Source organism: Sus scrofa, chromosome 14, assembly GCF_000003025.6.
Source record: "Sus scrofa isolate TJ Tabasco breed Duroc chromosome 14, Sscrofa11.1, whole genome shotgun sequence".
In the NCBI taxonomy this organism is placed as follows: Eukaryota; Metazoa; Chordata; class Mammalia; order Artiodactyla; family Suidae; genus Sus; species Sus scrofa.
Window position 1 is genome coordinate 12,573,909 of NC_010456.5, and position 25,094 is coordinate 12,599,002.

The 25,094-nt window shown below is 45.4% G+C and overlaps 1 protein-coding gene across 4 annotated transcripts in view; it reads right to left on the reverse strand.

Annotated features, from left to right (window-relative positions):
* The window catches only part of INTS9 (integrator complex subunit 9), a 115,346-nt gene continuing 93,438 nt past the window's right edge, over positions 3,187-25,094 (reverse strand). For 2 of the 4 annotated variants that reach the window (XM_021072407.1, XM_021072409.1), the window contains 7 exons: positions 23,799-23,859; positions 20,308-20,479; positions 16,870-16,994; positions 14,775-14,942; positions 9,423-9,521; positions 8,288-8,425; positions 3,821-3,997 (listed from right to left, as the gene is read on the reverse strand). In XM_021072407.1, coding sequence (XP_020928066.1) covers positions 3,821-3,997; positions 8,288-8,425; positions 9,423-9,521; positions 14,775-14,942; positions 16,870-16,994; positions 20,308-20,479; positions 23,799-23,859 — 940 coding nt within the window. Of the gene's footprint in view, positions 3,998-8,287; positions 8,426-9,422; positions 9,522-14,774; positions 14,943-16,869; positions 16,995-20,307; positions 20,480-23,798; positions 23,860-25,094 lie in introns of all 4 variants that reach the window. The other 2 variants (XM_001928998.7, XM_021072408.1) reach the window with 2 other exon arrangements.

The window sequence follows — 25,094 nt, forward strand, 5'->3', positions numbered from 1 at the left end:
TTCTTGGAGTTTTATGGTTTGGGAGGCTTACATTTATTTAAGCCCTTACTCCTTTCAAGTTAGTTTTTTTTTTTGCTTTTGCTTTTTAGGGCCGCACCTGTGGCATATGGAGGTTCCCAGGCTAGGGGTCCAATTGGAGCTACGGCTGCTGGCATATATCACAGCTTACAGCAACGCCGGATCCTTAACCCACTGAGTGATGCCAGGGATCGAACCCGCAACCTCAAGGTTCCTAGTCGAATTCATTTCTGCTGCACCACAATGGGAACTCCAAGTAAGTTTTTATGAGTGGTGAAAGATAGGGGTCCAGTTTCATTCTTCTGCACATTATCCAGTTCTCCAAACACCATTTATTGAAGACTATCCTTTTCTCATTGAGTCTTCTTGGTTCCCTTGTTAGTTATTAGTTGTCCGTATATGTGTGGGTTTACTTCTGGGATCTTGATTTTGTTCCACTGGTCTTGGTGTTTGTTTTTAAGCCAGTACCATACTGTTTTGATTGCCACAGCTTTGAAATAAGACTTGAAATCAGGAATTGTACCTCCAGCTTTGTTCTTCTTTCTTATGATTATTTTGGCTACTCAGGGTCTTTTGTGGTTCCACACAAATTTTAGGGTTTTTTTCCTTTTGTGAAAAATGCCACTGGAATTTTGATAGGGATTTTTTTTGCAATGAATCTATAGATGGTAAAATGCTTTTATGATGTGATTAAAACCTATAATGGGGTCCAAGAACAGTGTTGGCTGTAGCTTCCAGCAAGATGAGACATGCCTGGCTCAGTTGTACACTAGCTATCCCCATGACTTAGTTGTGACTTCCCCCAGAATTATAGCTGGTTACTTCTACCTCATTCTAGGTTCAAAAAAGAGTAATGTTATTTACCCACAGTTCTGCTGCAGTGAATTACAGAACATCAGAGGCTGTCTACCTTCCCACAGTATAGCATGAAACAGACCACATTCCTTCCTCAAGGCTGTAGGGGAGAAACTGGACCTGGGCTGGAGAAAAGTGGCTCCCTTCCCTACTCCCCAGTTTGCTTGGCTCACATGAACATATTATTATACAGCTTTAGAGGTTTATTCATTCTTTTTTCTGTGGACACTTCATTGTATAGGCACACCTCATTTTATTGTCCTTTGCCAATACTGGGTTTCTTACAAATTGAAGGTTCAATCTGTAGGCATCAAGTAAGACTATCAAGTGCCATTTTCCCAACAATATTATTTTAAAATTAAGTTCTGTACATTTTTTTTCCTTTTTAGGGCTGCACCCACAGCAGATGGAGGTTCCCAGGCTAGGAGTTGAATCAGAGCTGCAGCTGCCAGCCTATACCACAGCAACAGCAACGCCAGATTGGAGCCACATCTGCAATCTACACCACAGCTCATGGCAACGCCAGCTCCCTAACCCAATGAGTGAGGCCAGAGATTGAACCCATGTCCTCATGGATACTAGTTGGGTTCGTTACCACTGAGCCACAACGGGCATTCCCGTATATCTTTTTTTTAAAGACAAAATGCTATCACACATTTGATGAACTACAGTTTTATAAACATAACTTTTATATGCCCTGGGAAATCAAAAAATTCATGTCTTGCTTTACTCTTGTGGTCTGGAACAAAACTGGCAAAATCTCCAAGGAATGCTCGTGTTTGGAAAAGTCAACTTCTGCCTTTACAGGACAACTGTGAGAACCAAAAGCATCAAGGTCTCCAGTGGTCAATGAGAGGAGTTGATTGTTACCATCACTTAAAAAGGAATGGGTAACATGCCTCCCCTGCTGCTCCCTGGTACTCAACACATGGAGTCGTGATAAGGCATGACTGGCCATGTGTTTTGGGGAAAGTTCACCTCTGGACCCTAGTTTCCTCATCCAGCACTTTTTTTTTTCTTTTTTCTTTTTTTTTGTCTTTTCTAGGGCCATACCCATGGCATATGGAGGTTCCCAGGCTAGGGGTCTAATCAGAGCTGTAGCTGCCAGCCTTTGCGACAGCCACAGCACCTCGGGATCTGAGCCTCATCTGTGACCTACACCACAGCTCATGGCAATGCCGGATCCTTAACCCATTGAGTGAGGCCAGGGATTGAACCCGCCACCTCATGGTTCCTAGTTGGATTCATTAACCACTGAGCCACAATGGGAACTCCTAAATTTTTTTTTTTTTTCTATACTCAGCACCTTGATTACAGCCCCATGGAAAGATGCCCCTAAACCAGGAGCACCTAGCTAAGCTACACCAGATTTATGAGCACAGAAAACGGTGAGATAATACATGTTTGCCATTAAGTAGGTGGTAATGGCTTGATTAAAACTTCATAATTTCTTAATTATTTCCTGCCCATCAGTTTATTGGCTAATTTGCATTTACATACCTTTCTTCTCTTCAGTAACCATCTCTCAAGGGATTAAAGCCTTAGGATCGATATTTTGGGATTAATCAAGCCCTCAACAGAAATCAAACTTCGACAAATCCAAGTCGTTCCTGGAGAATATTGCTGTTAGGATGTTTAAGTAAAATAATCACTTTGAATTCCATCTATTTTCACTGCTTTTGCATTTTCCAAGATGTTAAAAAACTTTGAGAAATCTAACTTGATTTCTCTCAGGAGTTTTATTAGGAAGTATGCCTGCATGTGCTGCGTATTTACGATTCTCCTCCTAAAAACAAAACTAAATTTTCATAGCCACAACACATCAATCGCTTGTACTGTTAATCCTCTCCCACAGTTTACTCTGTAGACAGATCCTAGGCCCCTTGAGTGGAACGGCCTATACCTTGGGAAGGAGAGACCTGTTGAAGCATCCTGTGCCCCAGGGTGGAAGAGCTGGACACAGCAAAAGTGAAGTTGCCTTTTTCCCGCCTCTAATGACAACTGCTTCCCACTGATTCTGTCCGTTCTAAAGAGAGAAGTGCCAATCAACTCGCCATAAAACCTGAGCAAGTAGTTCCGATAGTGGCGTAGTTCTTAGGTCACTATAGCCCTTTGTGGTGTTCTGCTTGCTGGCTGGGTTGGAGGACTGAAGGTGAGTGAGTGGAGCCTGAGCTGCTGGTTCAAGCCCTTATTCAGAAGGTCACAGTTGGTGTTAGTAGTCAGTGTTGGTGTTCTTTACATAGTAGACACAGCAAAGGTAAAGCACCGTTTGTACAATTTAAGAAATATATTAATGCACACACCAAACTAAAATTTGCTGTTCTCTTAGTTCTATATATTTTAATATTTTTCAGATACCAAATGAATACATAAGTTCAAAGTTCAACAGAACACAGAAAATACATACTTCTATACAAAATAAGTTTTATTAACAATGGGCTCACATTATAAAATACAAATAGATGGGTTCCTACTAATTTTGGGATCGTCTTTCTGACTAGGTACAGCACTGTAGACAAGTAAATAAAACAAAAATCAAAGATTAGTTCCCTCAACTGAGGCCTGTGAAAGCATGAAAAATAGGCCACAAATCATCATCTATTTACCTCCCCTTCCAACCCTGGCCTCTTGGAAAGCAGCTGCCTCTCTCATGCTGCTCCAGCTCACTGTCTTCCCAGCTGGCACCCAAGAGGGCTAGGCTCGGGAGGAAAACGAGTCTGAGGTTGACAGGGGGAAAGCTCTCACCTGCATCAGTGTGAGGAAGCTGGACAGGAGAGTCTGGCTGTACCTCCTGAGAACGTCCCTCCAGGGCTGCTGCTTTATTTCTCACGCCAGGGAAACCACCCCAGAGACCAGCCTTGCAGTAGGGCCCCCTTAGCCGGGCACGGGGCAGCCAGAGTGAAGGACTGCAGGGCTCGGGGACGGGGAGATGGTCGAGGTGTGCCCCTTAGAACTTCTGTAGGAATTTGAGGACAAGGTCCCTCAGTCGTACCCGGAGCATCTCATCATTGTCACAGATGATGTGGGTCGAATCTTCCTCAATCTGGATGAGTGTCTCAGCTTCCTGGAGCAGGACGATATGGCCCTTGGCTGTATCTTCCACCTTAATATCACTGAAGCCATGCTGCTCCAAAAGAAAAGGACACGAGGATGGTGGGTGCTCTGACAAGTAAGGGGCTGACTGAAAGGCAGGAGGATATTTCAGCAACCACGTTCTAAAAATGACACTTCCTTGATTTGGCTAAACTGAACATTCAAGGAATTGAGGAATTTGGGATACTCCTCAGTATAAATCTTCAGACTAGTACAGGACCTACTTCAGTAACGGAATTCAAATTAAAGCCCCTAAACATGCAAAATCTCATGCAGAAACAGCAGAATTCCTACAATCTGCTTAAGCTTTTGTGAGTTACTTGAGAAACACATCCAAGACCTGGGTTCAGGAGGCTGGGGTGCTGGGCTATTCCACACCAACTCCTGTACCACTGAGGTCCCAGGTTGAAAAGCTCTATCCTGTCCCGGGAAAATGTCATTCCTCACAGCAGGATGCCACTGACGCTGTGATCTGGCAAATCCCTCCCAAGGGAGCAGAGACAGTGTCACCTTCTCTAGTGCCACCTCCAATGCTAACTCAGTGTTCTTGTGTATCAAACGTAAAGTTGAGAAAGAAGGGAAAGAAGACTGATTTGCCTGAAAAGGACACAAGAGGTAAAAACGCACTTGGTTCTATAAAACTCACACATACTTTGGGGCAGGCACAGATACTCCTCCTGCAGGAAGCGATGGGGCAGAATGGTCAGAGGAGTCAGTCAGTCAGGTCCCAGGGGTCAATTCCTGGGCATACCAGGCAGAACAACTAAACAAAGCCTTTCTGGGAAAGCAAGCTGCTTCAAGTTTTCAAGAAAAGTCAAGTGTGAGTCCTATCAGCAGGGCCGGAGCACTGCTCAGTCATGAGGAAGCAGGTACCAGTATGTTCATGGCAGACGGGGTTTCCAAGGTAATTCCCACAGGGTGTCCCCATGTTATTAGGGCCCAGGAGAGCCACACAACTCAGGGGGAACCCTCCCTTCAGAGACAATGAAATCATTAGCATAGAAAATTCCCAATAGAGGGAGAGCCCTTAATATTTGAAAAAATGCAGGATTAAAGACAAGACGGCAGGGTAGAATGACCTGAACTCACCTCCTTTCACGAACACACCAAAATCACAACTAAATGCTGACCAACCATAAACAAAAAAAGACTGGAAACTGCCAAAAAAGATATTCTACACCCAAAGAAAAAGAAGCCCAACAAGAGTAGGAGGGGTGCTTTCAAGATATAAGGAAATCTCATACCTGCTGGGTGAGTGACCCAGAAGCTGGAAAATAACCATATTGCAGAGGTTCTCCCACAGGACTGAAAGTTTCAAACCCTGTGCCAAATTCCCCAGCCTGGTGGTCTGGCATTGAGTGTAGAAACCCCATAGGACTATGGGAGCACACAAGCTTTCAGATGTACCAGGTCCCAGGGCAAAGCAGGAGCCTGGGCCAAGCCTAAGTGTGGGTCTTAGAGGGTCTCCTGGGGAGGCAGAGGGTGGCTCTGGCTCACTGTGGGGGTAGGTCACTGGAGATGGAGGCCCCAGGGAATAATCATTGGTGTGAGCTCCCTGGGAGGCTGTCATTTGGAAACACCTGACCCCATCCAACAGCCAGAAGGCTCCAGTGCTGAGAAGCCTCAGGCTGAACAACCAACAGGATAGGAAACACAGCTCCACCCATCAGCAGACAGGTTGCCTAAAGTTGTCCTAGGCAAACAGCTGCCTCTAGTCACACCCCAAAATTAAATGAACCAAAATTAAAGACAAAGAAAAGGAACTTCTCTAGGCAGAAAAGTCCAGAACTAGAAATAAGAAAATTACAAATGAGAAGGCCCACTGGTAAAGGCAAACATAGCATAAAGGTAGGAAATCATCCATACACAAATATGACATCAAAACCAGCAATCATGAGGAGAGTATGATTACAGGATATTAGAAAAGCATTTGAAATTAAGAGATCAGCAACTTAAAACAATCTTGTATAGACTGCTACACTGAAACATCAAGGTAGTTTTACAACTATAAACGTAATAAAATTCACAGAAAAATAAACAACCAAAAACCTCATGGTAACTGCAAACCAAAAATCTAAAATAAATAATACACAAATAAGAAAAAGCAATCTAAACAGAACACTAAAGAGAGGCATCAAACCACAAGAAAAGAAAACCAAAGAGGAAGGGAAGAAAAAAGACCTACAATAATAAATCTAAAACAATGAACAAAATGGCAGTAAGAACAAAAATATCAATAAGTACCTTACATGCAAATGGATTAAATGCTCCAATCACAAGACAGAGACTGGCTAAATGGATACAAAAACAAAAGACCCACTTCAGTTCTAGGGAACATACTGAAAATGAGAGGATAGAAAAAGGTATACCATGAAAATAGAAATCAAAAGAAAGCTGGAGTAGCAATACTCTTATCAGACCAAATAGACTTTTTTTATTTTTAGGGCCTCACCTGAGACATATGAAAGTTCTTGGGGCTAGGGGTCAAATTGGAGCTACAGCTGCCAGCATACAACACAGCTGCAGCAACATAGGATCCAAGCCAAATCTGCGACCCACACAGCTTGTAGCAATGCCAGATCTTTAACCCACTAGCAAGGCCAGGGATCGAACCCACATCCTCATGGATACTATTCAGGTTCTTAACCTACTGAACCAAAATGGGAACTCCAAAATAGACTTTAAAATAAAGAATGTTAGTTACAAGACAAAGAAGGACACAATACTGATCAAAGGATCAATTCAAGTAGAAGATATAACAATTGTAAATGCATATGCACCCAACATAGGAGCACCTCAATACATAAGGCAACTGCTAACAGCCATGAACGGAGAATCAATATAGAAAGTAACACAGTAAGAGTGGGAGACTTTAACACCTCACTTACAGCAATGGACACATCATCCAGACAGAAAATCAATAAGGAAACTCAGGCCTTAAATGACACATCATACCAGATGGACTTAATTGATATTTATAGAACATTCCATCCAAAAGCAGCCAGATACACATTCTTCTCAAGCGCACATGAAACATTCTCCAGGACTGATCACATGCTGGGCTACAAAGCAAGCCTTGATAAATTTAAGAATACATTAAGACCCTTTTCTGACCACAATGCTAGAAGACTAGAAATCAACTATCAGAAAAAAACTGCAAAAAAAGACAAATATGTGGAGGCTAAACAATATGCTATCAAGCAAGCAATGGATCACTGAAGAAATCAAAGAGGAAATAACAAAAATGCCAGAGACAGATGAAAATAAAAACATGAGGATACAAACCTTATGGGATGCAGCAAAAGCAGTTATAAGAGGGAAGTTTATAACAATACAATCTTATCTCAGGAAACAAGAAAAATCTCAAACCTAACCTTACACTTAAAGCAACTAGAGAAAGAAGAACAAACAAAACCCAAAGTTAGTTGAAGCAAAGAACTCGGCAACTGAGATATTTAGTTTGGACATAGGCAGTACCTTAGAAGAATATCTCTTTCCTGGAATTATTTACTAGAGTTAGTAGTAGTTCTTATAAGAAGCAGCATGAATAATATTAACTTTAGCTAATTCCTCCTCCTATCAAGGAATCTTTAATTCTGATGCCAAAACAACAGTAATCTCTGAAGTCCTGTGACTGAAGCCAGAATTTAAAAATCCTTTCAGATGAATTTTTTTTTTTCTTTTTAACTGTAGCCAGTAAATCTCTTCCTTGGAAGGAGCAGCCATCAGGGACAAGGGGTGGCATGGCTGCTGAGCCAGGGGAGGGACGACCATCCCCTAAAATGCCCGCCTGCTCTTCTCTCCTCCCACCCTGCCTGGGAATGGCTGGCCCTGCATTCCAAGCTCCTGGGGATCCAGTGATGCTGATGCCCTCTGCTCACACTGGCAACACGCCCACCCCTAGTCTTGACACTCAGCCTGGACACGCCTCTCCTGTGAGGTGGCCATGCTGGCTCTGATAGCAAGGGGTGTTCTCATGGAAGAGAAGGGGTCCACAGGGGGTAGATCCTTCTTCCTACTGGCCTCCACCTGCCCCCCCCAATATGTCCCAGCTACATTTTCAGAGAAAGACCTTTCTTTAGTTTATTCCCACAGGAAGCAGGGTCGGGTGGGGGTGTCTCCCCACAGATGGGTATTGCAGGGGGAGGAAGGGCCAGCAGGGGAACGACCAGGGCACCATGGAGAGGGCACGCTCTCCTCTATCTCTGCCATGACCGAGGACCAAGCAGATACTCCAGGGGCAGCAGCTCAGGCAGTGGGGACTAATAACAAGCAGCAGCCACCGTGAGCGGAGCAGGACGGCCCCAGCACACGCACTCACCTTCTCCAGGGTCTGCACAAACTGTTCCACAGGGATGGAGCCACTCAGCAAAGGCTTCACAACCTTGCAGTCGGGGACTTCCTCACTTGCCCGCTTTCTCTTCTTGCCGCCTACGGGCTGGGCAGGCCTGGGTGGGGGCTGGGCAGGAGGAAAGCAGGAATCAAGAACTCCACCCATGAGCTGCAGAGATTAGTGCAGGCCACCCGATAATCTATCCCAAGCAGGACCCCCTCCAGGTGGTGGAAATACTTGGCAGGCATCTGTGCTCAGGGTCACCCCCAGCCGGATTCCCAAACAAGTTGAAGCCAACCACACCTGGAGAATCAACTCCTTTGGCAAAGACATCTTCCCTTTATCAAGATCCATTTTAAATTTTAAATCAGTTCAATTCAGGACTGAGTAAAGTCTTAATAAACCACGTTGGTGGCAGTAGGTGGAGCAGCACAGCAGCAGGATGCTGGCTATGGGGCCAGCCTGGTTGGTTATAGTCTCTCCCTCAAGAAAATGAAGGGCAGAGAAATAGCCCATAAGATGATGATGATGAAGAAAATTTTGTGAGGATTAACTAAATGCATGTAGGACCCAGCTCAGGGTACGGTATGATGTCAGTGGCTGCTGTCAGCACATGATGAGAGCGACGAGGTCTCAAAGAGCTGCCCCTCAAGGTGGCACATGGGCCATGAAGTGAGGTGCGGAGCCCTCCAGCTGCCCAGCCTCAGGCCACCTGCCCCAGTCTGCTGCCTTCCAGGCCCCTGTGGGCAGGAGCAGGGACTGCGTCTGCTGTGGGGCCCCCATCCCTACCCCAACCTTGCAGGCTCAGGGTGGTGCCTATGGGAGCTTGCTGAGAGCACGTGGGCAGCTGGTGATGCTGGTGCCCTCAGAGCTGTGGACCACACTTGGGATGATGCGTGGTCCCATCTCCATGAACAATCATTTCTCTTGGCTTCTATCTCCCACGTAAGGTGTGGAGAACTGATATGCAGTGCTCTCTCCATTTCAAATCAAATCCCTCAGGTAGTCTGGTCTCCAGTATCTGGTGGTGTGGGAGGCACTGTCCTGGGGGCTGGCTGGAATGTTAGCACCTTCTTGGGAGGAATGGTTCCCCGTTAGCCCCACCCACCCTTCCCTACGATACCTGAAGAACGTGCTTGTTATCTTTAGTGTGCAGCACGGCTGAGACGGTGGCCAAGGAAATGCCAGGCTTAATCTCCATGGGCACCAGAGAGTCTGCGAGCTGTGGGGCAAACAGAGGGGTTTAAGTCAGGCTCAGTGTGAAGTGGGGGGAAGGGGAAATGCACAGCTCGGAGACGGATGGTGATAGCCCAGGGTCAGCACACCATGTGCCCCGGCCAGCCTGGTGGGAAAGCTACCAGATAAAGCGGAACTTTTAATGATTACTATTTATTCACTTTTTCTTCTTTTGAATTTTTACTTACACCATTGCAATCTAAAATGACCAAATAAGTTTAAGAAGGTAAAAAAACCTCTAATTTTTAATAAAAAATACATCTTACACACACTCAATTGCAATGAAGACAGGAGGTGAGAGAGGGGCAGACGAGAAAAGATGGGACTGTGGCAGCAGGTAAATGGGCTCAGAAGAGGAAGCAAACGAAGTGCAATAATTCTTGCAGTGCTTTTCCTGGAGACTGGCTGAGACTCTCCGCAGAGTCACCCAGGTCAGGCAAGAAGACTATCCAGAGCGCTGGTTCTCAGTGTGGTGCATGGTCCCTGGGGCTTCTGAAGCTCTTTCAGGGCACTGAGATCAATACGGCTGTCATTAATAAGATGTTTTTGCTTTTTCAATTTCATTCTCTCCTGAGTGTTCACTGGAATTTTCTAGAGGCTCCATAACATGTATATCACAACAGACTGGAAGCAAAAGGAGACAGCCAAATCCAGCTGTCTTCCACAAGTAGGCATTTGCAAGAATCAAACAGTGATCTTATCTTTTTTTAAAGAAAGATTCTCATAAAAAATATTTTAGTTATGTTAACATCTAATGGGCTTATATTGTTTTAATTTTATTAAATTTTTTTTCTGGTTTTTTTTTTTTTTTTTTCTTTTTGCCATTTTCTTGGGCCACTCCCGCGGCATATGGAGGTTCCCAGCCTAGGGGTCCAATTGGAACTGTAGCCGCCAGCCTATGCCAGAACCACAGCAACGCGGGATCCGAGCCTCGTCTGCAACTTACACCACAACTCACAGCAACGCCAGATCCTTAACCCACTGAGCAAGGGCAGGGATAGAACCCGCAACTTCATGGTTCCTAGTCGGATTTGTTAACCACTGAGCCACGACGGGAACTCCTATTAAACATTTTTTAAAAGCCTTTAATTTTTAACATAGCAAATATCAATAGATGTAACCCTCACACACAAACGCTCCTGGGGGTCTCATTTTTCGGAAGTCTTGAGACCAAAACATTTGAGGACTGCTGGCTTAGAGGACTGGAATCTGAACCTAAGCCTTCAAGCCCAGAGCCACTGTAAATACCAGACAAAAAAGAATCCAAAGACACTGTGTCAGAGTCTTTCACTTTGAGATGAGCAAAATGCAAAGAAAATGAAAAGCAAAATAATAAAAACACATTAAATAATAATAATAACAACTAGAAGTGGGGATGGTTAGTGCCACTTCTATGCTACAAATTACAGAACAAAAACTTGGACCCTTTTTGGAGGGAGAACTTGCTTTCATCTACCCGCAGCAACCAAAAAAATCCACTATCAATGCCAAATTACTACAACAAAACAAAAAAATCCCAGCACAGGCAATATTAACCTCATGGGTTAAGCAACCCGAAGTCTATAGCAAAGAGCCATGATTTCAAAGATCCAGCAGGTTTCAGGAGGACAGTTGGTCAAAAAAGAGTCCTGACCAACCTGCAGGATGACAGAGCTAGGTATCCAGGGACCCACAATGGCACACAGGTGGGGGTGGGGCAGGCCTCAGGGTCAAGGCTGAGGTTCTACGCCTACTGTACTTGAGGGAGGGGCTTCATGAAAGACAGAACAGGGTGCTGTGCAGCCCTCAAAGCCAATCTCTTGCTCCTCTGGCTCAGTGTCAGGTTTAACAGAGGAAGATTTACCTTTTATGTTGCTGATTTAAAACGGGAATAAGGAGTTCCCATTGTGGCTTAGCAGTAATGAACCTAATAACCACGGGGATGCGGGTTCGATCCCTGCCCCGATCAGTGGGTTAAAGATCTGGTATTGCCGTGAGCTGTGGTATAGGTCAGAGATGCTGCTTTGATCTGGCATTGTCGTGGCTGTGGTGTAGGCTGGCAGCTGTAGCTTGGATTCGACCCCTAGCCTGGGAACTTCCACATGCTGAGGGTGTGGCCCTCAAAACAAAAAAAAATGAAATAAAAATAAATAAAGAGGGAACAAGCTAACATGGACTATTTAATCACGGTGAGGATAAACTTGGGCATGGGAAATGCCAGAAGTTTATTAGTCAGATTGTTTCTCTGTAGATGGCTAGCATTTCTGTTTGTGTCTTCCTTTGGCCTTTTTTATTAAAACCTGGCACATGTGGAATATACAGAGGTCTCTTACACGCGTGGGTCTCAGATTTTAGCTGGAGGGCTGGCTAATACCCAGACGGCTGGGCCTCCCCCTGGAAGGTCTGATGCAGTAGGACTGAGGTGGGCCTGGAGAACTTGCACCTATAACAAGTTTCTGGGATGCTGCTTGCCGGTTCTGATTACCCTGAGCACCCCTACTGCGATGTCTGGGCCGTGGGCCTGAGGGCCACATTAGCACAAATCAATCAGAGGCCCTACTCTCACTTAGTTTCAAGGACAAAATCTGTATCATTCGTTAGCTATGACCTTTGGGGAAGAAATACAGTGGTGATCACCTGAGGCTTCTTCAGAGATGGAGAAGACCCTTCCTTCACTGCCTGGTGAGACCAGGTCAAATGGAGTAAGTGTACCTGTGTCATAACGTGAGTGAGATAATCCATGGAAAGTGCGGAGTACAGGCCCTGGCCCATTGTGAGGGCTCAATAAACATGATCTGCATGATTAAATAAGGGAGGCAAGGAGCTGGGCCAGCGAAATATGGAGAAAGGATAACCTGGAACCTAGAGATGAAAGAATTTTTATTCTCTTGGTCTTGCTAGGATGTGGCCTCAGGGGAGAGCAGAGGAGAGGCCAGCTCCATGCTAAGTGCTGTCAGGTGCACTAAGCGCCAGGAGGAAACTCCTGACACCGGCAGCCCTGGCCACCTCTCTCCTGAAGGGGCTGTTACTAGAAATCAAATCAAGTGCTGAGCTGAGAGACCAGGGTGTGAGCTGCTGTACTCACAAGCCCTAAAGAAAAAGGAATATTTTCCTTTTAAAGAATTAGGCAGTCAGCCTAAGGAGCTGTACGGATCTTTCCACCAGGTTATTGCCTAACATGTGGTTTGACTGCCCCTTTATTTATTTATTTTACTGGCCTCACCCACGGCATGTGGAAGTTCCTGGGCCAGGGAGAGAACCCACACCACAGCAGTGACCCAGGCCACCACAGTGACAATGCTGGATCCTTAACCTGCTGTGCCACAGGGGAACTCCTGGACTGCCCCTTTAAAAAAATCATCCTGGAGTTCCTGTCATGGCTCAGTGGAAACAAATCTGACTAGCATCCATGAGGATGTGGGTTTGATCCCTGGCCTTGCTCAGTGGGTTAAGGATCTGGCGCTGCCATGAGCTGTTGGTGTAGATGGCAGACATAGCTCGGATCCTCTGGTGCTGTGGCTGTGGCACAGGCCAAAGGCTGCAGCTCTGATTCAATCCCTAGCCTGGGAACCTCCATATGCCTCCGGTGCCCACCCCCCCAAAAAAGACAAAAAAATTATGTTTATAACTTTCCCTACTTCATCTCTCCAGCCTGGACTCACAGGCAGCATGCCTGGCTCCCTCCATCCGGCCACACACTGTGTGCTGAGGAGGGTACATGTGCTGTGCCAGCTCCTTCCCCAGGAAATAAGAGTGAAATGAAAATGGGTGTAAAATGTGAATGATTATCTACTTACATGTGCCTTAATGAAAAACAACTGCTTGCAGTGAAAAAAAAAATCTGGCTAGTTTGATGCTGCTCAATCAATTTTATCTAAATTAGTTATTGGAATTCATTTAGATCTCCTTTATCTATTGCTCTTAATAATAATAATAAAAATACCTCAGGTTAATTGTGGAAAAGCCTGGATGTACTGGACACTGGGGCCCTGTTCATGGCACATGGCCTTGCTCCCCCACCAGACTGTCAGGGCCTTGGGGGTGGGTAATACGCAGGGGCTTAGCCTTCAAACCTAAGATCTGGATATTCTTCTGAGCTCCAGAGAGCATCTGGGTACACTGCCTTTTTTTTGGCTTCGTGCATGGCATGTGGAAATTCCCAGGCTGGGGATTGAACCTATGCCACCCACAGCAATGACCCAAGCCACAGCAGTGATGACGCTGGATCCTTTAACCTGTAGGCCACCAGGGAACTCCAGGGACACTGCTTTTAATGATTGGTTTTCCTACCTCTTTTCCCTGTTTGTCAAAAACATGTTCAAGCATTTCAAGAGGCAATGGGAAGCCAGCAGCAGCGTCCCTCTGAGCTCTGCACACAGTCACTGCAGGAGTCAGCCACATGCCTTCTGCTGCCTTCTCCTCACACCTGTCACTGGTGTACAGCACACCTCAACTGTGCTGCCTGCACCATATGCTTTTACTTTTTCCTATTAAAATAAGCTCAGGAGTTCCCGTCGTGGCGCAGTGGTTAACGAATCCTACTAGGAGCCATGAGGTTGCGGGTTCGATCCCTGCCCTTGCTCAGTGGGTTAATGATCCGGCGTTGCCGTGAGCTGTGGTGTAGGTTGCAGACGCAGCTCGAATCCCGCGTTGCTGTGGCTCTGGCGTAGGCTGGCAGCTACAGCTCCGATTTGACCCCTAGCCTGGGAACCTCCATATGCCGTGGGAGCGGCCCAAGAAAAGGCAAGAAAAGACAAAAAAAAAAAAAAAAAAGCTCAGATTTTGCACAGCTAAGAAATAATTGGACTTCAATAGAATAAAATTAAGTTATACTAAAATGGACAAAAATGATAATCAAAGCTCACACTCCTTCCTTTTCAGTCACTCATCTCCTCCATCTATCTCTGAACTTAGTGAAACTTGACCCTCGATCCTAAATAAGGTCCAGGAGGGAGGAGAAACCCCACAGCCCTAAGGTGGTTAGGACAGAGCAGGCAGCGGCGCTTCTGTTCTCCAGGCCCTGGCTCCCCGATCACATGCTAAACTTCAATATAAGCAGTCCTCCAGCAGGCCTGATGCTGACAGCTGTTACTTCATCACCTGAAACATGAGGAGGCTCTGAAAATTTCACCCCTCTCCCCAGTTACTGGCTTAAGGTCTATGTGCTTAGGTTCACCTGTGTGTGACGCAAACCCCAAAGGCGGCCATCAGGGACTCAAGTGGGAAACCCAGGTTAACCCTGGGAGGCGGCACGGCTCACCTCAGGCATGATTTCGATCTTCTCGTACCGACGCTTGAAGGGCAGGGCGAGGACCTCGGCGCGCCGGTAGGACATGGCGGGCGGCTGGCAGTCGATCATCAGGTCCATCCTGTGGGACTGCGCTGGGGGCGGCTGGGTGTACTGCTCGGGGCAGACCACGTGCAGGGGCTGGGGTGCCAGCGGGACGGGGCCAGAGCAGCGAGAAGGAAGGAGGAGGAGAGGAGGACATGAGGTAGAAGCAGGCCTTCCCCACTCTGATTCTCCCTTCCTAGCGCTCAGGATCACCTCTTGGTGGTTTTGAATGTCCGTCCTCTCAAACCCAGCAACCAGCGAGGGAAGTTGGCAGGAAGAAGGACAAAAGTTGCAGGGAACACCCCTGACCTGCTGGCTATGCTGATGAGTGAGGAATTTACTGCCTCGGCTTGTACTTGTTTCTCTTTTTTCACTCCATTTAAGTCACTTTGATGGTGACATTTACCCGAGTGTCTGCAAGTCCCTGGAGGGCAGTCTTCTTGTCACTTACCAACATCTATTGGTACAGCTACTGGCTGCTTAGCAAGACCTGAGACTTTCTGTACTAGTTTGGTTTTCTGGGGTTGGAGTTTTTTCTGGTCTGGATCTGCAGGTCTACTGTTATTAGGCAGTGGGCAACGGTCAGGCCATACCTTCAATTGTGTGTGACACACTGAATCTGACAGAATTTTTTTTTTTTTTTAACAAAATGTCTCATTATCTTGAGAGAAAAATAATTAGTAAGCCAATGTTACTCTGGACACATATCACCCAAGTGGAAACTGATCCTGGCACCCAGAAGAGTCACTGCTTTGAGTCAAGCATCTGGACCAAGCCTCAAGTTCCCAGAACAAGGCTTTCAACAGGCCCAAACAAGCTGCATTTCAAAGAGCCCTTGTCCCTCAGGACAGACACCTCTCCTCTTCAGAACCACCCTTCCTTCTCCTTCCTGCCTGGTTAGCATCTTATGACCCTGTCTCAAAGCCAGGTGGCTCCACAGTCACCACCCAAGGACTTTCCCCAGGTTTTCCTCTCCTGCAGTGGAGGCCGGCTTAGGGACTGTGGCCTGAAGTCACTCAGGAATGAAAACAACAGGCTCGCAACTGCTGCTTCCAGCAGCATGTTGATGGGCACTCTGTGGGCTGTCAAGTCGCTTGGGTAAACCACGTCACCTGACTGCTCTAACCATGTCTAGAGAAAGCCCGTGTTCTTTCCTTGCATGGCAGCAAGCTAGGGGTCACCGTCATCCGTCACCCCTGTACTCCCGAGGCATTCAGCTTTCTCTGTTTCCTGTTTCCCTGTCTTCCAGTTTCCTGTGAGCACCTCTCCTCCTGAAGTCAGAGGTTCTGTGACAAGGAGGAAAGCAAACTTCTGACTTGTGGGGAGCCAACCACGTCTCATTCATTAACTGGGGAGGAGACAAGAGACGAGCCAGGGCACCCCAGGGCTCACCTAAGGTCCCGGGCGCACCAAGGTAATGGGACGGCAGAAACCTGTTCTGAGCTGCCATCCTCAACTCCTACACCCCTCCACCCCCCAAAACACGGTCCACCCGAGTGGCAGCCGACCCAGGGCAGTGAGTTCTTTCCCATCCTTCATCCCATTTCTTTCTGTGCAGATGATCTTCCTTTACCTGCCCCTTCTCTCTGCCAGAAATGCTAAATGAAACAAACAAAAGCAAATACCCAAACCCAAACAAACAAAAAGTGTAAGAACGCTGTTTGTGGTGCTAATTCACATGTGTAACAAGAACCCAAGATATGTTTCAGTTCAACTGTCTTTCCCTTGATGAGTATGTTTCTACAATGACTTTTTCTGGTGGGGGGAGGGGAGTGATTTGCTTTTAACTGGGCACAAATAGTCCTCATTAAAAATAATACACTCGGTTTCTTTTTAGAGTAGTAACTCCTTCCACGGTACAAAGCTATTCCCCTGGGCCTGCGGGGAACAGGGCCCAGCTCTCTGCAGACCCTTGAGGGGAGGGAGAAAGGCGTGCAGCTCCATCCGCCCGCACCACACCGCAGACACCAACTGCATGGGGCTGCCGGGCCCACGGGGGGCACCTCCATGGTTTCCCTGTTACCTGCACTTCTTTGAGCAGCTTTGACACTTGGATGAAATTCAGTCGTGTATCAATGGGGCAGTATATGCATTTCATGGCCAAGGGCTGGTAGGGAGCCAATGCTTCCAGGTATGAGAAGTCAGGTTCTAAAGAGAACACAAGAAAGAACATTTAAAATGCAGGCAGCAGAGGAGCAGCCAAGTGAGGAAGCAGCCCAGCAGACAGCCAGATCCGGGGGTGGGAGGTGGGGGGAGCTGGGTTCCCAATCACGGCAGGGAGGGGTGATTTATGAGTGAGGAGGGGGAGGGGCTAGACTGACCACTGCAGGATGGACGGTCCCCTGGAGAAACTGGTGTGAGCTTAATGTTTTCCACACAGATGGAGAGAGAGATTAGACAAATGAGGGGAGAAATAAATGGGGGAGAAAGGAAAGCTCTTCTTTGCAAAAAAATGCCAACAAATAAATGTAAAAGAAATGACAGCATTGAAAAAAAAATCACTATTTGACAATCATTACAGTAATCACTTATTCAGATCAGAACCATCAGTAGATGCTAAAAAAAAAAAAAACCCAAAAAACAAAAACCTAGTTAAACGCTTGGGGAAGACCAGGAGAAGTACATTATCTCAAAGTGTCTCCCACAAGATACTGACTAGATGTAAAAGTGGTGACTTCATGGTGGAGAAGCCAGGAGCTCAAAGATCACCCCCAGGCAGGAGACAATCATGTGCCTCCTCCTTGACAGGATGCACCTGGAAGGAAAAAGAAGGAACTTGACCCTGTGTCCACACAATGCTTGTTCGAGGCTGCAGTGCCCCATCGGCAAAGCCAGAGAGGCCCCGGGAACCATCCCTGCCACACTGGCCAGTCTGCTGTCTCCAGAGCCTCTCACTGCAGCCGGCCTGCTGGGGACTGTTTACTCCGCCCCAGGCAGCTGCCCATGTCGGGCCAAGGGCACTGGCTCAGTCCTTGTGTGAAGAACAGTAAGGAGGTTCCTGACACAGCCTGTGCCCCATGAGGACGCCACTTCCTACAGCCCCAGGTTTCCACCTGCCATCCCCAGGAAGTCACCTGGTGAACTCAGGATAACTCACAGGACTGCCAGACTTTTAAATGACCACCCTTCCAATGGACCCTGAATCCCCCAGATAAGGCCAGCAAGGCTGCCTGGCAGGATAGCTGCCTCTCTTTTTGCTCCCACAGTTCTCATAATACTGGAAAAAGTGGTTCAAAACCTAGCAGACTTCATAAACAACAAAACTTGTGCTCTGGAAGGGCAATAAACCAGTTTAAATTTAAATTCGTTACCCAGGCGAATGTCTGGGAATAAATGTCATGGACAATCACGTAGCCCCTTGCTTCTTAGCTGGCTGAAGGGACGTTTATGCTATAGTCATACTTCTTACTGTGCCTCTGTAATATTGTACCCACTGTCACATCAGAGCCTGCAGCTCCTCAAAAAGAACAGGAGAGAGACCCCCTTGGTCCTACTATAGACAACTTTCTCCAGGTAACTTCCTGCTTGGCTGAACTTGGCAATGGTGAGGTCCTGGGTATCATAAATCAATGACTTGTGGTCTGACTTCCTCTGCCTTTGGCTAAAAGGGGGCCTGGGAGGGTGAACAGCAGCACACAGCAGCTGCTCTTCTTTTTTTTTTTTTTTTTTTTTTTTTTTTTGCTTTTTAGGGCCGCACTTGTGGCATACGGAAGTTCCTAGGCTAGGGGTCGAATTGGAGCTCCAGCTGCTGGCCTACACCACAGCAACAGCCACACTGGATCTCTGACCCACTGAGTGAGGCCAGGGATTGAACCCGCATCCTCGTGGATATTAGTCGGATTTGTTTCTACTGCGCCACAAAGGGGACTCCCCAGGAGCTGCTCTTCTGAACGTTCCCACACTCATGGCCAGGCCATGGTGTCCCCCTACTAGACATAAATAACCTCACACAGTGCTGACCTCAGATATAGCCACTCAGTGACAATGACGGATTAAAAATAAGAGCCCTCCACGATCATGCCTGAATGCAAAACCACAACACTGTCTAAACCGCAAAACAAGCAAACACTACCCTATCCTGGCTCCGTTCTTCTTGCCTCTTGGATAAGAATCATTAAGATATCCAAGCAGAGGAGCTCCCGTCATGGCACAGTGGTTAAAGAATCCCACTAGGAACCATGAGGTTGCGGGTTCGATTCTTGACCTCGCTCAGTGGGTTAAGGATTCGGTGTGGCCGTGAGCTCTGGCGTAGCTCTGATTGGACCCTAGCCTGGGAACCTCCATATGCCGCAGGTGCAGCCCTAGACAAGACAAAAACAAAACAAAACAAAACAAACAAAAAAAGATATCCAAGTAGAGAACTGCATCCTGATGGCCCGCAACTCAGACAATGAACTGTTTCAAAAATCACCTAACACGAGGCTCAAACCCATAAGAAGCTCTTTTGAACCTGCCCTGGGGATGTCTCCCACTTCTCCAAAGCCACCTCACCATAATGAGTCAGTTAGGGTGTGTTTCTGGTGGCCAGGAAGCTTTGGGCATAACCAGACTCTCCTCCATCACTCACATCTCAAGAGTAATTAAAAACTCTAAAAAGGCAACTGGTACTCTCTCAACAGCCTTTTGTGCCAGGCACTGTAAACAGTGCTTCCCTGCAATGTTCCACTAGATGCACAAAGCTGCCCAAAGAGAGATGTGCCGACAATTCCAGTTTGCAGCAGTGAGGAAACTAGGGCTCAGAGACATGAGTAACCAGGCTTAGGGTACAGTAACTTGGAACAGATTTTACATCAAGGTGTTTTTTTGTTTGTCTGTTTGTTTATTTTTGGGCCGCACTCGCAACACGCGGATGTTCCAGGGCCAGGATCAAACCCACACCACAGCAGCACCTCGAGCCTGGTCCCTCACTTGCTGTGCCACAAAAGAACTCCTAGATCAAGGTTTTTTACTTCATTGCTCATGAGAATTTCAAATCCCAAGGCTGAAGACCTTGAACTGACAAACCAAGAGAGTGATTAAGTAAAATCCCTAACTTGCCCTCATTAAAGGATGAGTGTTATTCTGAGGGATTCATCTCCGTAAGAAAAACTGTAAGCCAGAGTAAACTGTAACCAAAGGAAGTAGTTCCAAAAGGATAAAACAAGGCTGGTTACTAAATCGCTGTAGGTCTCAGACAGCTTACAAAATCCTATCAAAAGCAGTTCTAGACCAGAAATCTCTCTATAAAAACAGATGTGAACGTTCCGTCCAGCGTGCAGTGATCTAATAACAGAGCGTCTTGCTTGGCTCTTACCCTTTCCCTTCTGGTCTTCTTATCCTTTGGTATTTATGACAGAGGTGTTCATATTTACATTTTACCATCAAAATCCTCCCAGGGTTTCTACCTGATAGGTACATCCTACCAGGTGTTCAGGGCCAGTCCCAGTGGAAAGGGCGGGGTCTTGTTTGTTGGTTTATTTACCTGTAAATATGACGGTGTTGAGACTGGATTTTCCCCAGAGTTCCATGAAATGGACCACATCCCCAAACCGGAGGGACGGGTGTCCTGTGAACACCACACATGGCTGTCTGAAGTCGTTGCTGAAGTCTCCGTGGATGCTGGGGTAGTGCTTCAGCTTGTTGGTCTGGATGAGCTGGAAGAAAACATGTACAAAAAGCACATGAAGAGTCAGCCTGCCTAGGAAGGGAAAACCAGAGTGTGGGAAAGTGAGTGGAAAAAATTAAAAGTACAAGAGAATTGCCAAAGATCCAAATTTCTTTACCTCCAACGTGATTTTCTCAAAAGATGCGACCTTTTGGTACAAATACCATACTTAATGGAGACTTAAAAAAATTTTTTTTACAGCCACCGCTGGGGTACATGGAAGTTCCTGGCTTGCGGTCAGACTGGAGCTGCAGCTGCTGGCCTATGCCACAGCTATGGCAACACTGGATCTGAGCTGCATTTGCAACTTATGCCACAGCTTGCAGCAATGCCAGATCCTTAACTCACTGAGCAAGGCCAGGAATCAAATCCACATCCTCAGAGAGACATTCCTGGGTCTCTCTAACCTCAGTGAGAACTTCCAAAATTGACATTCTTTTTATAAACTGACTGGACCAAATCATTACTTGCCCCAGTTAAATGGGCAAGTAGCCCACTAAGAGACTAGTTCTACTGTATCCATAGATGGCAAGGAAATGAATGGGATTCTAAGAAGAGCAGCAGGTCTTTGCACACAACTTAAGTCACTTTTTAGGCAAACTAAGATAAATTCATCATTTTTTTTTGCAGGGGTTGGGGGGGTAAATGCATCTACTTTTCCAGCTGACTCACTACCTTTAACTGTCCAGCATTACCTTTGTGCTGATTTAAGGTGCAAATCATATAACCAATGAAGCCATGAGGTAGGCATTCTGTATAGCAATGTTTTAGCAGCTCTAAGAGCAGAACCATATCTTATGAGCACCGGTCACATAATACTGACTCTCACCTCCATCACACCCTAATACTGACAAGTGAATTCCAGGAACCCTGATCAAGCAACTGTGGTCTTTCCATTTCCTAACTGTAATGGGAACAGAAGTCATCTGTGACATATATGTGGGTAAGAATGTGGTTAACGCCCTTAAAGAACAAGTTCTAAAGAACGGCTAATTGCTATTTGGGCAGAGGCAAAGAGACTTTTAGTGGCAAAGCCCACCACAAAGTATGTTTCGCTATATTTAATTTTCTAATATTACATTTCTAGCCTGAATTTCATGGTAGGAATGACAGAGCTTCCAAAAACCTTTTGCTACTGTAAGAGAGTATGAGGATGGCAAGTAACTCCTCAAAACCTTCCACTTGACATTCTGGTTCATGAAAGACCTGTCCCTCAGAATAGGAAAACAGTCAAATGTAAAAAAATTAGCAGAGTTCCCATCGTGGCTCAATGGTAACAAAGCCAATGAGTAGCCAGGAAGATGTGGGTTCTATCCCTGGCCTTGCTCAGTGGGTTAAGGATATGGTGCTGCTGTGAGCTACAGTGTAGGTCGCAGATGCAGTTTAGATCCTGTGTTGCTGTGGCTGCGGTGTAGGCTGGTAGCTACAGCTCTGATTTGACCCCTAGCCTGGGAACTTCCATGTGCCATGGGTGCGGCCCTAAAAAGACAAAAGATTAAAAAAAAAAAAATAGCAAGACATTTGTTGCAATTTACTTTTTTAAAAATTTAATTTATTCATTCATTAATTTTACTTTTTAGAGCCACACATGCAGCATATGGAAGTTCCCAGGCCAGGGGTCAAACTGGAGCTGCAGCTGCAGGCCCATGTCACAGCCACAGCAATGCCAGATCCGAGGCACATCTGCAACCTATACCACAGCTTGTGGCAATGCTGGATCCTTAACCCACTGAGTGAGGCCAGGGATTGAACCCATATCCACATGGATACTAGTCAGGTTCTCAACCCACTGAGTTACAGTGGGAACTCCTGTTGCAATTCACTCTTGAGCCAAATAGTTAAATGCATAACAAATAAATCAATGAATATATCCCTATACATAAATATCAGCACAGACATCCCAAACTTGCTGAAATTTCTATAAACTGGAAACTTCCATTTTCCCATATGCACATGAAGAAACAGTATCACTGGTTACTCAAATCCTCCTTTGTCCCCTTCTAGTGCTCCGACCGCCACTCCCAGGATAACCACTATCCTGGCCCAAGTATCACAGATGAGTGTGTGTTTGAACTTTCATATGAATAAAAATCACACCATATCTACTCTTTTATATTTGGCTTTTTTTTTTTTTACATTAGTGAAATTTGGTTAAATTTATCTACACTGTTGCATATACCTGGAGGTCCTTCGTTCTCTTTGATGTAAGATTTTCCTCTACAGGAATATACCACAAAATCCATTCACCTGTTGATGGGCATTTGGCTACATTTTAGCACAATTACCAAGAGGGCTATGAAGACTTCTGTGCAGGTTTCTGGGAGACACATCTGCCTTTCTATTTAGACAGATTTTAGAGATGGAACTGCTGAGGGACAGCAGAGTCACGATCCTAGGTTCAGCTTTAGCAGAGACTGTCAGTTTCCTAAAGTGGTTACACCAAATTAAACATCCTTTTAAAAAAATATAACAAAAAACTGGGAGTAACTCTTTTGTCCAATAGTAAGTTCATATGATATACTATGGAGTATTAGGCAGCAATAATAACAATGATACACAGAGAAAAAGGTCCATGACACACTGTTCAGTGAAAAAAACATTGGAAACAAAATTGGACACATACTCAGTCATATAAAAACACTCACTGGTTCTGTGAGGAAGGGGGAATTTTTCTTTTTCTAAACTGAAATACTGTTTTCATCATTAAAAATGTATACCCATGACAGACATAACTCAGTGAAAAGGACTGTGACAAGTAAATCTGTATGAAAAAATGTTAGCAGTAGATATTAGAATAAAATTCCTCACTTGGGAGTTCCCATTGTGGCAGAAACGAATCTGACTAGGACCCATGAGGCTGCAGGTTTGATCCCTGGCCTTGCTCAGGGTTAAGGATCCGGCATTGCCATGAGCTGTGGTGTAGGTTGCAGATGCGGCTTGGATCCTGCATTGCTGTGGCTGTGGCATAGGCTGGCAGCTGTAGCTCCGATTTGACCCCTAGACTGGGAACCTCCATATGCCATGTGTGCGGCCCTAAAAAGCAAAAAAAAAAAAAAAAAAAAAAAATTCCCCACTTGCTCAATGAAACAGAGGTAGGCTATTACTGAAGAACATACTGTTAACATAATGTGTTAATAAGAAGAGAAAGCAATGAATCTTGGAGTACCTCACTGCTAGCTTACAAGGGAAGCAAAGGGCTGTATCAGTTTACCTTTGGATTTTTTAAAATCTAATGACGTGTTATCTCCACCCACCTCCATTTATCTATATTTCTTTCTTGCTCTGACCCAGTAAGTCCATTTTCTTACCTCTGCATGAGGAAAAGGTGGTTCTGGGAGATACACCTTAGTCTGTTTGTTGTGACAAAGCCTTTTAAAGAGGAAAAACAGATCAGCATATTAGCCAGGGAACACAGTAGCATTTATTGCCACCTAGTGGTAACAGCGCAAATTCCAAATACTGAAGTTAAAAATTTTCCTGCCAGTAAAACTTGCTGTGAATAAAAGCCAGCACTTACAGAGTATTCAAGACGTAAGTCTCTTGTAAGCGTATTTTTTAACCTTTGAAATTCCTCAGTAAATTTTTTCCTTAAAAATAAGCTTATTCTGGAGTAATTGTAGGTTCACAGGAAAGTTGAAAAGACAGGACAGGGTTCCCACGAATCTTTCACCTGTTATTCTCTAAGTTAACATCTTACATAACCCTGATACATTTGTTGAACTAAGAAATTAATATTGGTATGTTACAATTAACTAAACCCTAGCTTTATTCAGATTCTTCCAGTTTTTCCACTGATGTTCTTTTTCTTTTTTTCTTTTGGTCTTTTTTTTTAGGGCTGCACCCATGGCATATGGAGGTTCCCAGGCTAGGGGTCTAATTGGAGCTGTACCTACACCACAGCAACACAGGATCCGAGCCGCATCTGCGACCTACTCCACAGCTCACGGCAATGCCGGATCCTTAACCCTCTGAGTGAGGCCAGGGATAGAACCTGCATCCTCATGGTTCCTAGTCAGATTCATTAACCACTGAGCCACAACGGGAACTCCTAATGTTCTTTTTCTGTTCCAGGATCTATTCCAAGATATCATATTGCATTTAGTTGTGATCAATTTTGAAGAAAATGTGATACACTTTTCCCAGAGACATAATGTTCTGTTTTGTATATCCACCATTTCATTAACAGCAGAACTGGTAACTCAAACTGGAGAGTAACTAATCTCTCCACTAACTCTACATCAATCTAGAGACACCTCAAATGTTTTAGGTGGCGTGCGTTTTCCCCTTGTTAGATATGACATTTAAAATATGGAGATTTCTGGATAAAGCAAATGTGGCAAAAAGTTAACAACTGTTAAAATCAGGAATGTGGGTGTTCTATAGTTTTGACATTTATAAAAGTTGGAAAAAATATATGTAGTGATGTATGTTTGTTAGAGCCTGCTTCTAAGAATTCTACCAGAATATAATTAAAGCATTTCAACAATTCTAACACATATTAATTTTTGTGGAATAATTCAGGACTCTAGGTTTTGGATTTTGTCTGAACTTAATTAATACAATCTACTATCTAATTTTTCCTACCCTTAGTTTATTTTAACTGG